This window comes from Hylobates moloch, unplaced genomic scaffold (genome assembly GCF_009828535.3).
Source record: "Hylobates moloch isolate HMO894 unplaced genomic scaffold, HMol_V3 SCAFFOLD_7, whole genome shotgun sequence".
Lineage (NCBI taxonomy): Eukaryota > Metazoa > Chordata > Mammalia > Primates > Hylobatidae > Hylobates > Hylobates moloch.
The window spans coordinates 43,547,799-43,560,233 of NW_026652282.1; the positions used below are offsets into that span (position 1 = coordinate 43,547,799).

Sequence of the window (12,435 nt, forward strand, 5' to 3'; positions counted from 1 at the left end):
TGCTCCGCCGCCTCGCCCCTCCTCGCAGTCCTCCAGGTCTTCTTCCTGTCCCCAACCATCGGGGACCCCCAAGCTCCGTCCTCCCCTTCCTACTCTCTTCATCCCGTCCCCGCTCCTTCTGGGCAAACGCCGCCAGTGACTATTCCCAGGGATCCCTCAGAGCTGAGGACGCCGCGGCCGCATCCCCATTTGGGACCTTGCCCCGACTCCGACCCCCGGATCTCCAACTCCATCAAACCTCGAAGCCACCATCCGCCCCCAAACTGCCGCTGCGCCAGGCTTTCGGAGGGGAGTCGTGGCAAAAGCCATTAGGATGCACTAAGCAGGGCACTTTCTGAGCCCAAGGACACCGAGGGGCATTCACTGAGTGAATGGGGATGTGCTGCTAATAACTAACACTGACCACCTGCCGTGTGCCCATCCTCTTCGAACATGCAACTTCCTTGTTCCTTATCTTGTTACTGTCTCTTTCTCTCTGCCAGAATCTAATCCTCACAAGGGCAGGGACTGGAGTCCGTTTTGTTAACTGCCATACCACAATGCCTGGCACGAAGGAAGATTCTTGAATTAATGAATGGAGATTAAATTATAATTTAAAAGCCTGGCGTGAACTGAGCACCTTCTGCATGCATATCACCCGCTACTGACATATAGTTCACTTTTTTTTTTTTTTTTTGAGACAGAGTTTTGCTCTTGTCTCCCAGGCTGGAGTGCAAGTGGCATGATCTCAGCTCACTGCAACCTCCACCTCCCGGGTTCAAGCGATTCTCCTGCCTCAGCCTCCCTAGTAGCTGGGATTACAGGCGTCCGCCACCACGCCTGGCTAATTTTTTGTGTTTTTAGTAGAGACGAGGTTTTGCAATGTTGGGCAGGCTGGTCTCGAACTCCTGACCTCAGGTGATCCACCCGACTCGGCCTCCCAAAGTGCTGGGATTACAGGCATGAGCCATTGCGCCCGGCCCACTTTTTTACCTAGTTTGTTGTCTCTCATCCCGACCAGAATATAACCTTTGTGAGGGCTACAGTTTGTTGTCTATTTATTGCCCACCTCCATGTCCTTGCCACACAGTAGGTTCCCAATAAATGTATGTTGAATAATTAATAAATAAAGACTACATTCTAATGATAATGGCTAACAGACCACGTGATTTACATATTTATTTGGTTTATTGTATTATCTGCCTCTGCCTTTTAGAACATAAACCTTCTGGGGGTGGGAATGTTGAGTCCCTACTGTCTGGCAGGCACTGTGCTGGGCTGGGGTTCAATGGTGACCCAAACCGGCAAAATCCTGCCCTCCCTCCGTCATGGGGAGGAACTGCTAATGGGCATGGGGATTTTTTTCCGGGTGAGGAAAATGTTCTAAAATTTAGTTATGGTGATAGTTGCACAACTTCATGAATATGCTTTTAAAACCCGTTAAATTGGACACTAGCTGGCTGAACTTGATGGGATGTAAATTACATCTCAATAAAGCTGTTTGGGAAATCCAGCCTTCACAGTTGTTGATTTGTGTGAGGAGGGAAGGAGAGATGGGGGGACATGGGACAGGGAGAAAACAACATAAATCATATATATATAGCACGCAAATTAGAAGGTGATCAGCACACAATAGGCATTCAATAAATGTTGAAATAATGACACCCCACTGTCTCCTTGCCCCCAAATGGTCTCCCCTAATGTATCCCCTGTTGTCTTGCTTCTTCTCTTCCCACTTGCAGAGCCTGCTGCCCACGTCTCTTCCCTGAGCTGCCTGCTGGGGTCATGGAGCTGCCAACAAAGCCTGGCACCTTCGACCTGGGCCTGGCCACATGGAGCCCTTCCTTCCAGGGGGAAACCCACCGGGCTCAGGCACGCCGCAGGGATGTTGGCAGGCAGCTGCCTGAGTACAAGGCTGTGGTGGTGGGCGCCAGTGGCGTGGGCAAGAGTGCGCTGACCATCCAGCTGAACCACCAGTGCTTCGTGGAGGACCACGACCCCACCATCCAGGATTCTTACTGGAAGGAGTTGACCCTGGACAGTGGGGACTGCATTCTGAATGTGCTGGACACAGCAGGGCAGGCCATCCATAGGGCCCTGCGTGACCAGTGCCTGGCTGTCTGTGATGGTGTGCTGGGCGTCTTCGCTCTCGATGACCCCTCGTCTCTGATCCAGCTGCAGCAGATATGGGCCACCTGGGGCCCTCATCCCGCCCAGCCCCTTGTCCTCGTGGGCAACAAGTGTGACCTTGTGACCACTGCTGGAGATGCTCATGCCGCTGCTGCAGCCCTCGCACACAGCTGGGGGGCCCACTTCGTGGAGACCTCAGCCAAAACACGGCAAGGCGTGGAGGAGGCCTTTTCCCTGCTGGTCCATGAGATCCAGAGGGTCCAGGAGGCCATGGCGAAGGAGCCCATGGCAAGGTCCTGTAGGGAGAAGACCCGGCACCAGAAGGCCACCTGCCACTGTGGCTGCTCTGTGGCCTGAAGGTCTTGGCCAAGAGATGTAGACCTTCCCCCAGGCCAGGGTGATTGTTCATTTGACATGAGACCCCTGAGGCAACTAGCTTTGAGGGACACATCTGGTATACTAGGGAAAGATGGACACCTCTCTTGTTTTCACTTGGTGAGGGGCTTTTTGGTAACATGGGAGTGCCTAATGTTGCTTTTGTTATGTCAAGTTGAGAGATTTTGTGCAAAATTAAATAAATGGTGTTTTGGGTTTCAAAGCTGCCTCTGTGCCGAGTGTTACGTGGGTGGGAGTGAGACTGGGTAGAATGTTACTTGAGTTGTGAGAATTCTTTCATTCAAGAAATTCAGGGGGAGCCCACTGTGTGCCAGGCTCCGCTTTAGATACAAGGGAGGTAGAGGCAAACAAGACACTTAAAAATCCTTGCCCTTATAGATATGGCATCAGGCTAGATAGTGATAAAGCCTGCGTGTTAAAGGCAGGTGAAGGAATAGGGTGACAGGTCCAGGAAAGCCTTCTTGAGAGTAGGTGACATCTGGACAAAAACTTGAAGATATCCAGAGGCAGAGGGACTAGCCAGTGCAAAGACCATGGCCACAAATCAGCTGCCACCACAGCAACCCTCAGTATCTCCAGGGCCTGGAGCAAGAGTACAGGTAGGCCTCTACACTACATAACTAAATGTGTAAACATTCAGACATTACAAATCAAGCTTTACAAAGTAAACGAAATACACCCTATCCTACTTTGGCAAATACACTTTATTAGTGACCTGGATACCCAGGCTACAATTTCTCAGCCTTCTCAGAGTTCCCTGCCAGAATGTGCCTGTCTGCCAAAGAGTGTGCCTGCACTGGGGCCTCCCGACCCTCAGTGCCCTCTCCCTTTCTCTCCGCCCTCTCCCTTTCTCTCCCCGGCATCAGGAGGTGTTCATGTGTGCCTGTGACATCCCAGCCAGCACCTCAAGATCTACTCACGTGCCCCACAAAGCCACCCCTTGGCCCTCAGGAGGATGGTCCCTTGGAAGATGATGGTGCAGGCCCTGAAAGTGGCCTCAAAGCCTGGGATCCCCATACCCAAGTGAGGCCTAAAAGGCGGACACAAGATCCGCGATTGTCCATGCGGATGTCTTCCCCTCCACCCGTAGGAGAGACATAGACTGAGCAGGTGATTGCTCTAAAGTGCAGGACCCAGGGTAGGGTCTCCTCTCTCCTGGTCTAAGGGCAACCACCACCAGGGGGACCACCAGTGCCTAGAAACTGCCACTCACACAGACAAGCACAGAGCTGCTTCAGATCATGTTTATTGTGGGGCCGGGGGTAGGGATCCTCGGGTGGGAGGAATAGCTGGCCGGGGTAAGTTGCTCTGGACGTGCTGGCGCGGAGCAGTCCTGGTGGCGGGATGGCGGGGGCACTTCTGGATCCCAGGGTGCACGGGATCCGGGCTGTGCTCAGGGTGGCAAGAGGCGGCGTGCAGGCACCTGGGGCGCCGGGGTCTCTAGGCGTTTCACACGCAGCAGCGCCCCCAGCACGCCCTCAGGGGGCAGCTCGGAGGCCACATCCTGGTCGGCGGCACGGCGGAGGCGGCGCGGGGCTGACACCCCCTCGGAGTCCGTGCTTCCCGCAAGAATCCGTCCCAGCAAGTACCTGCAGGGCCGAGCGCAATGCAGTGAGGCGGTGTCCGCGATGGGGCGTTCCCCGGCCCCACGCTCGGGGCCCAGAACGCAGGATCCACAACCACATACTGCCTGGGGACACGGTTCCCTCCCCAGGCAGGCGTCCTCAGCCCACTGCTTTCAGGAGACAGCCGTCCTCGCCTTTCATCCCAGAAACTGTGGCTTCCCCGCCTCCCTCTCCTCTTCCCAGGACCTGGGGTCCACTTCCCCCACTGAGTCCTCAGCCAGGCATCCTTGCCCCGACTCCCTGGATCCAGGACCTCACTCCCTCTTAGGGCCCCAGGACTTAGGGGTTCGCACTCCACGGGGGAAGCAGGCTTCTCAGTTCCTCGCCCTCGTCCTCCCCAGACGCAGGCGCCCGACCCCTCCCCATCCCCTGCCGGGCACCTCAGCAGCTCGGGGTCCACGTCGGGTGTGTCATCGCCTGCTTCCTCGGCATCCTGGCCCGCGGGGCCGTCGTCGTAGACCGGGGGCCGGGGTCGGAGCGCCGCGGCGGGGACGGGTGCGGGGACAAGCTGGGCTGCGAGGGCTGCAGGGTCAAGGCGGGCGCGGAGCAGAGCGCGAGCGAGCTGCGCTGCAGGCGCGTCGGGGTCGTCGTCCAGGCCCAGAGCCGGATCAGAGTTGCGGGGCGCGCCCCAGACGCGCAGCAGCTGCGCCAGGACGCGCGCCTGCTGATCCTCAGCCTCCTGCGCCTCGGCCCGCGCCCGCTCCTGACGTTCGGCCTCCAGCAGATGCGCCAGCGCCCGCGCCAGCTCCTGCACCGCCCCCGCCGCCTCACCTCGGGGCACTGACCGCCGGAAGCGGCGGGGAGCGCCAGTCTCAGCCAAGGGCGGCGACGCTACGCTTAGGCCGCGGGGCTCCTGCTGGAAAATGAGGTGGGGGAAAAGAGTTTGTCAGCGTCCGTCGAGACAGGGTCCCCCAGCCCAGGAAGCTCCGTGAGCCTCAAACATCCCAGATGCCACCGAAAGCACCGTGACCATCCAAATATACCCGGACACCCCTAAGGCCACTGGAAACCACCAAATATCTCCAGACACACTTAAGATCACCAAAGATCCCCAGACACCCCCCACCCCCACCCCACAGCTCGCCAGTCATCCCTTGGTGACTCTCATAATTCCTCCCTCCCCACCCCCACTCCTGGAGACCGAGTTTCTTCATAAGAGTAGGGATGGTAGATATGACAGTTATAGATTTTTCCATATTTAATATTGTGGACAATAGGAACTATATTAATAAACTTGTTCCTATATCATCTGGCATGTGTACAAGTTCATCTGTAGAATAAATTATCCAATGACAAATTTTCAGTTCAAGCAGTTTTGAAACAATTTCCACAAGTTTAAAGAAATAAAAGAGGGTACCAATAATCTGAGCAAGGAATAAAAGATCATAAAAATGACTGTGAAGGTTTGGAAAAGAAACATACAGGCCACATATAAATATGTTTAAAAGGAGTGATGCCTGCAACACAAATAGTCAATGAAAGAGTAGTACACAGAAGATACAGAGAATTCCTAAAAAGTAGTAAGAGAAAAACAAACTCATACAGAAATGGAAAAAATACATGATCACCTATTTCACAAAAATGATTACTAAACATATGAAAAATTGGGCCAGGTGTAGTGGTTCATGCCTGTAATCCCAGCACTTTGGGAGGCCAAGGCAGGAAGATCGCTTGAGGCCAGGAGTTTGAGACCAGCCTGGTCAACATGGCGAGACCCTGTCTCTACAAAAAATAAAACCAAAAAAAATGAGCGGGGCACAAGCCCATAGTCCCAGCTACTTGGGAAGATGAGGTGGGAGGATCACCTGAGTCCAGAAGCTCAAGGTTGCAGTGAGCCCAGATCGCACTACTGCACTCCCGCGTGCATGACAGAGGAAGACCCTGTCTCTAACAAACATAAAATAAAATTAAAAACCTCATTAGTAATCAGGGGAAAGCAAATTAAAATGCCAGGGAGATACTATGCATAATATAACCAAAAGATTGACTCAAATCAAAAAGTCTGATAATATAAAGTGTTGATATGAATGCAGAAAAACGGGAACTCTCATACTATGCTGGTGAGAATTAAACTGGCAAAGTAATTCTGAAGAGCGGTTTGACAATATCTAAAAAGATGCACATATCCTATGACCCACTCCTGGGATGTCACGCCCCAGAGTAGCTTTGGCACATATACTACTGGTCACAAGTTCGTGAAAGATGACAGCAGCACTGTTCGTAATAGCATAAAAGGGCGGGGGAGAAAGAAAAGCCTGGAAACAATCCAATGTCCACTGACAAATTGAGAATACATATATAAATCATGATGTCCTCACAGGATATAATATTATGCAGCAATAAAAATAAATGAATTACAGCCACATGCATCAACTTGGATGAATCTCGCGACCAGAATAGAGCCAAGGGAAAAAAAAAAGTCAAGTTCCAGAATTTCACTGCAGACTGCCTGAGACTACTAGACACCCTGGGGACTTCCTAGTGACCCCTAGTGACTACGAGGAACCAGTCACCCAGTATGATTCCATTTCAATGATGTTCAAAAGCAGGAAAAACTAAACAATGGTTTTTTTTGAGAGCTACACATATGTGATAAGCTACAAACAAAAGTAAGGGATCAATGGACAGAAAATACAGAATAAGGACTGTGGGGGAACAGGAGCTGCCATGGCGAGGGGCACACAGGGGCTTCTAACTCTTGGTCAGGCTCTATTTATTCAGCTGAGTGACTGCTACAGGAGGGAGTTACTTTGTCATCATTCTTTACATTGTACATATATATTAAACACATTGTTACACGGATATAAGGTAACAGTTTTTTTTAAAATTCCCATCTTTGATGCAGACAGTATTGAAGAGCTAGAGGAGGATGCCTCTCCAAGTGCCCTTGCTTGGCGCCCACCACTCCTCAGTCACCCCGGGGTATCACACTCACCAGCAATCACAGCCTCACACACACTCATGAGGACTGACAGGCCTGGAGATGTCACATATACAGTCCAACACTGCCACAGCCACATGCAAGGACCTGCACACGTTCACATCCGCAGCTGCTCCTGCAGTTACAATCGCCAAGCCACCCAGGTGCAAGGACATGCACCATCCTTAAAGGAACAATGCAGCAGAGAGACATCATGGCTCCTCTCCTCAGGATGACACAGCTCCACAAAGAAACAGAGAGAAACAGTCTCAGGAACACACAAACGAAATCCCAGGCACTTGGTCCAACAGAACCACTATGGAATGTGCACATGGAGATGAGAAGACCACTCCCTCTCAAACAAAAACGAAATCACACACACACACACACACACACACACACACACACACACACACACACAGAGAGAGAGAGAGAGAGAGACGCCCATAGGCCATACCAACACACATAATAAGAATTCACAAATATACACACGGTGTCACTGAGAAAACAATCAGGGCCACAAAAGAATCGCGCACAGAAGTATCCCGTTATCACACACACTACACACCCAGACGCACCACGGCACCTTTGTAGGACACTTGGAAGCGCTCAAACCAAAGAACACACACTTTCAAGGACACGACACCTCCACATCGCTGTCCTCACATCACACGCACACACACCGATGCGCGCGCGCCCTTTCTTAAAGCGCCTTAGTGCCGTGGACAGCGTCACAGGCACCGGGCACGGAGAGGTGGGCAGGGCACGGTTACCGGCGGCGCCCGGGACAACGCCACCCGCACAGGCAGAGACCGAGTCAGGTCTCAGGTGTGCTGGCGTGGCCTGGGCGCGGACCGGCGGCCGGAGCCCGGGCCACCCTCGTCGATCTCTCCGCACGTCCCAGGAGCCGGCTCGGGCGAGGGTGAGGCGGCGCAGCCCCAACCCCAACCCTCGCCGGTGGCATCCTCCCCCAACCCCCACCCCGCGCCGGACTGGGGTCGCACCTTTACCGGCCGCGCGCAGAGCGCGGGGGGCGGCCGAAACAGGCCGAGCAGCAGCAGCACCAAAATGCCGACGCCCCCGGCCCGCGGCCCCCAGAGCAGCGGCGACCCCGCCATGCTGCCCCAGCGAGCCGGGCTCCGGACGGGCGGACTGGCTGGCAAGTGCGCAGTGCCGGGGCGAGCTGGCGAGGCTGCGGCGCTCTGCGGCTGCGCACGCCCGGAACCAGGCCCCCCCCCCCCCCCGCGCCTCCCCTAACCCACCCGACGCAGGCGCATCCTCGGGGAACTGGCAGCCCCACCAGACCTCTCGTCGCCATGGAGATGCCCAAAGGGCAAGGTGGAGAGCTGGCGGTTGCCATGGCAGTCAGAGGGCAGTTGCTGGGGCAACCGACCTTACTGTTACCTTAGTAGACAGGAAAACAGGCAAGAAAAATTGACTCAGTGTAGTGGAATGGGGGTCTGGTCCTCATCTCTCTTCCTTGGGGAGGAGATGGACTTTAGTTTGTTCATTAGATAAATAGTTAATGGATCACCCGCAGTGGGCCCGGCCCGCGCCAGGGAGATGGGTTCAATCTAGGTGATGTGACCATGGACAGCTCAGTTGGCCATTCTAAGGCTCAGGCTCTCAGCGGCGTGAAGGGGTTACTACTGACAGCCTCCCTCAAAGTGACCTTGGAGGTTTAGAATGACATTCAGTAGGAGCTCAATAAATGCTCCTTTCCATCCTCTCCTTGTCTCTTTGTCTTTTTTTTTCTGACAGGGTCTCGCTGTGTCCCCCAGGCTGGAGGGCAGTGGCCGGATCTCAGCTCACTGCAATTTCCACCTCCAGGGTTCAAGCAATTCTCATGCCTCAGCCTGCCAAGTAGCTGGGACTACAGGTGCCCACCACCACGCCTGGCTAATTTTTGTATTTTTGTAGAGATGGGGTTTCGTCATGTTGTCAGGTTGGTCTCCAACTTCTGAGCTCAAGCAGTCGGCCGTCCTCGGCCTCCCAAAGTGCTGGGATTACAGGCGTTGAGCCACCATGCCTGGCCCCAGCCCAATACTTTCATCTCTCCATGGCTCTCTGTGTTTATCTTTCTGCCCTTATGTGCCCACAGCTCTCTCTGTGTCTTCCTCTCTCCATATGTCTCTCCTTGTCTATGACTTTCTCTCCTTTCATCTCTCCAACCGCTGTCTTGTCTCTGTCTTTATTTTACTGTCTATATCTACTTGTTTTCTATAGATAGATATATACATAGATACATATATGCATAGACTTTACCCATATATTGTTCCAGAAATAAGTTCAAGCCACTAAAATGACATATCAAAGGAAACAAGATCTTGAAAAAATGTATGTGTATCCATAGGGGAAAAATGTTGGGGAGGGAATGTTAACAATGGTTATCTCTGGGGAGGTAACTAATGGTTTGTTACTTTCTCCTTCATACTTTTCTGTTGTCTGAAAAAAAAATTACAATAGGCCAGGCGTGGTGGCTCATGCTTGTAATCCCAGCACTTTGGGAGGCCGAAGCGGGTGTATCACCTGAGGTCAGGAGTTTGAGACCAGCCTGGCCAACATGGTGAAATCCCATCTCTACTGAAAATACAAAAATTAGCCGGGCATGGTGACACGCACCTGTAATCCCAGCTACTCAGGAGGCTGAGGAGGAGGAGAATTGCTTGAACCTGGGAGGCAGAGGTTGCAGTGAGCCGAGATCGTGCCACTGCATTCCAGCCTGGGCGACAGAGCAAGACTCCGTCTCAAAAACAAGAAAAGATCATCTGAATAAATGAAGACACAATACATGTTCTTGGATGAGGCAATTTCATTTTATAAAGATGTCAAGTCTATCCAAACTAATATATAATTTCTATGTAATTTCAATTTAAACCCCAGCTGAATATTTTAAAGAAAATCAATTAAATGTACTTTTTATTTTGTTTTATTTTTAATCCTACTCCTTCTGTAATAAAATGTGTAATAAAGTTTGTTTTGGTTTGTTTATTTGTTTTTTGAGACAGGGTCTCACTCTCACCCAGGCTGGAATGCAGTGGCGAAATCACGGCTCACTGCAACCTCCACTTCCCAGGCTCAAGCAATCCTCCCATCTCAGCCTTCCGACTTGCTGGGACTACAGGTGTTCCCCACCATGCCCAGCTAATTTTTGCATTTTTTTGTAGAGACGGGTTTCACCATGTTGCCCAGGCTGCTCTTGAACTCCTGGGTTCAAGTGATCCACCCACCTTGGCTTCCCAAAGTGCTGGGATTACAGGCATGAGCCACCACACCTGGCCATATTTTTAAATGTATGTAAGAGGCCATGCAAAAATCTGTACACAAATGTTCAAAGCAGCATTATTTATAATAGCAAAAAGTGGAAACAACCCAAATGTTCATCAATAGATGAACAGATAAGTAAAATGAGGTTTCTCCATATCGTTGAATATTATTCAGCCATAAAAAGAAATGAAGTGAGGCTGGGTGTGGTGCTGTAATCCCAGCACTTTGGGAGGTCGAGGCAGGCAGATTACTTGAGGCCAGAAGTTCGAGACCAGCCTAGCCAACATGGCAAAACTCCGTCTCTACTAAAAATATAAAAATCAGCAGGGCGTGGTGGTGCACTCCTGTAATCTCAGCTACTCAGGAGGCTGAGGCAGGAGAATCGCTCGAACCTGGGAGGCATGGGTTGCAGTGAGCAGCGATCACACCACTGCACTCCAGCCTGAGCAACAGGGAGAGACTCCGTCTCAAAAAAAAAAAAAAATCTCATGTACCCCATAAATATACACACCATGTACTTATAAAAATTAAAGATTAAGGGGCCAGGCATGGTGGCTCACGCCTGTAATCCCACCACTTTGGGAGGCTGAGGCAGGTGGATCACGAAGTCAAGAGATCCAGACTATCCTGGCCAACATGGTGAAACCTCGTCTCTACTAAAAATACAAAAATTAGCTGGGCATGGCAGCAGGCACCTGTAATCCCAGCTACTCGGGAGGCTGAGGCAGGAGAATCGCTTGAGCCCGGGAGGCGGAAGTTGCAGTTAGCCGAGATCGCGCCACTGCACTCCAGCCGGGCGACAGAGCAAGACTCTGTCTCAAAAAAAAGAATTAAAGATTAAAAACATTTGATATGCATGGTTGATTATCCTAGGTAAAAAGAATTACAGATAAATACAAATATGTATACATGAAAATGGATATGAGTTTTATTTGTTTATTGAAAAGTTATAGGGGCGAGGACAAGACAGACTACAAAAATTGAGAAATAAAAATAAAAAGTTATTATAGCTTATTAATGGGAATATTATAATTAATACATACATAATTTTATTTATCATACTAAGTTAATTGTATTTTGAAACTATGGAAAATTTTTTAATTTATTGACTATGTGTAGATTGACTGACTTCGAGACAGAGTCTCACTTTGTCACCAAGGCTGGAGTGCTGTGGTGTGATCTCAGCTCACTGTAACCTACTCCCCTTGTGTTCGAGTGATTTTCATGCCTCAGCCTCCCGAGCAGCTGGGACTACAGGTGCATGCCACCACGTCTGTCTAATTTTTGTATTTTTTGTAGAGACAGGGTTTTTGCCATGTTGCCCAGGCTGATCTGAAACTCCTGACCTCAAGTGATCTGTCTGCCTCAGCCTCCCAAAGTGCTGGGATTACAGGTGTGAGTCACCATGCCAGGCCTGTATCTGTAGATTTATATTTCCATGTATAACTAACTACATACATATACTTATATTAATAAATTCTCTACTGGAAATTATTACATGAATAATGTACAAAAGGTGTAAAATTAGAATTTGTGTCCTTTTCTTATGAAATAACTAAATTATTGTTTTCCTGGTTTAGTGGAGGTTTCTTTTGTCATCAAAAATAATCTATCTTCCAGTGCTTTTCGACATATTCTTAAATCTTTTGTTGTTGTTGTTGTTGTCGTTTGAGACGGAGTTTCACTCTGTCGCCCAGGCTGGAGTGCCGTGGCATGATCTCGGCTCAGTGCAAACTCTGCCTCCCAGGTTCAAGTGATTCTCCTGCCTCAGCCTCCCGAGTAGCTGAGATTACAGGCATGGACCACCACACCCAGCTAATTTTGGTATTTTTAGTAGAGATGAGGTTTCGCCAGGTTGGCCAGGCTGGTCTCCAACTCCTGGGCTCAAGTGATCTATCTGCTGGCCTCAGCCTCCTAAAGTGCTAAGATTACAGGCGTGGGCCACCATGCCCAGTAAGTACTTATTTTTGAAAAAAGTTTCTAATAAACGTTGTTTACTGCTTTATGATTCTGCAGTAATTATAAATATTTCTTGTGCTTAGATATTTATGAAATATTTTGACTCCTCTAACAACTCTTTGTAATTCTGATTTTCCCAAATTCAGAATAAAATTGGTT

At 50.6% G+C, this 12,435-nt stretch overlaps 2 protein-coding genes across 2 annotated transcripts; one reads left to right on the forward strand and one right to left on the reverse strand.

The window, feature by feature from the left end:
- The first annotated feature begins 892 nt into the window (after window positions 1-892).
- Window positions 893-2,608, forward strand: ERAS (ES cell expressed Ras). The gene has a single exon (XM_032756884.2). It carries the CDS (start codon window positions 1,765-1,767, stop codon window positions 2,464-2,466), a length of 702 nt encoding a protein of 233 aa, XP_032612775.1. The 5' UTR covers window positions 893-1,764; the 3' UTR covers window positions 2,467-2,608.
- Window positions 2,609-3,735: 1,127 nt separating this feature from the next.
- Window positions 3,736-8,263, reverse strand: PCSK1N (proprotein convertase subtilisin/kexin type 1 inhibitor). The gene is made up of 3 exons (XM_032756885.2): window positions 8,055-8,263; window positions 4,511-4,983; window positions 3,736-4,094 (listed from the first exon to the last, which is right to left on the reverse strand). Exons 1-3 carry the CDS (start codon window positions 8,166-8,168, stop codon window positions 3,899-3,901), a joined length of 783 nt encoding a protein of 260 aa, XP_032612776.1. The 5' UTR covers window positions 8,169-8,263; the 3' UTR covers window positions 3,736-3,898.
- Window positions 8,264-12,435: the final 4,172 nt, after the last annotated feature.

What these genes read in the sequence shown, in the direction of transcription:
- PCSK1N (XM_032756885.2), bottom strand. Translation starts at nt 8,168, where the DNA reads ATGGCGGGGTCGCCGCTGCTCTGGGGGCCGCGGGCCGGGGGCGTCGGC. An exon ending in TCTGCGCGCGGCCGGTAAAG is followed by an intron (nt 4,984 to 8,054) that starts GTGCGACCCCAG and finishes ATTTTCCAGCAG; the next exon opens with GAGCCCCGCGGCCTAAGCGT. An exon ending in GTGGACCCCGAGCTGCTGAG is followed by an intron (nt 4,095 to 4,510) that starts GTGCCCGGCAGG and finishes TCGGCCCTGCAG; the next exon opens with GTACTTGCTGGGACGGATTC.
- ERAS (XM_032756884.2), top strand. Translation starts at nt 1,765, where the DNA reads ATGGAGCTGCCAACAAAGCCTGGCACCTTCGACCTGGGCCTGGCCACA.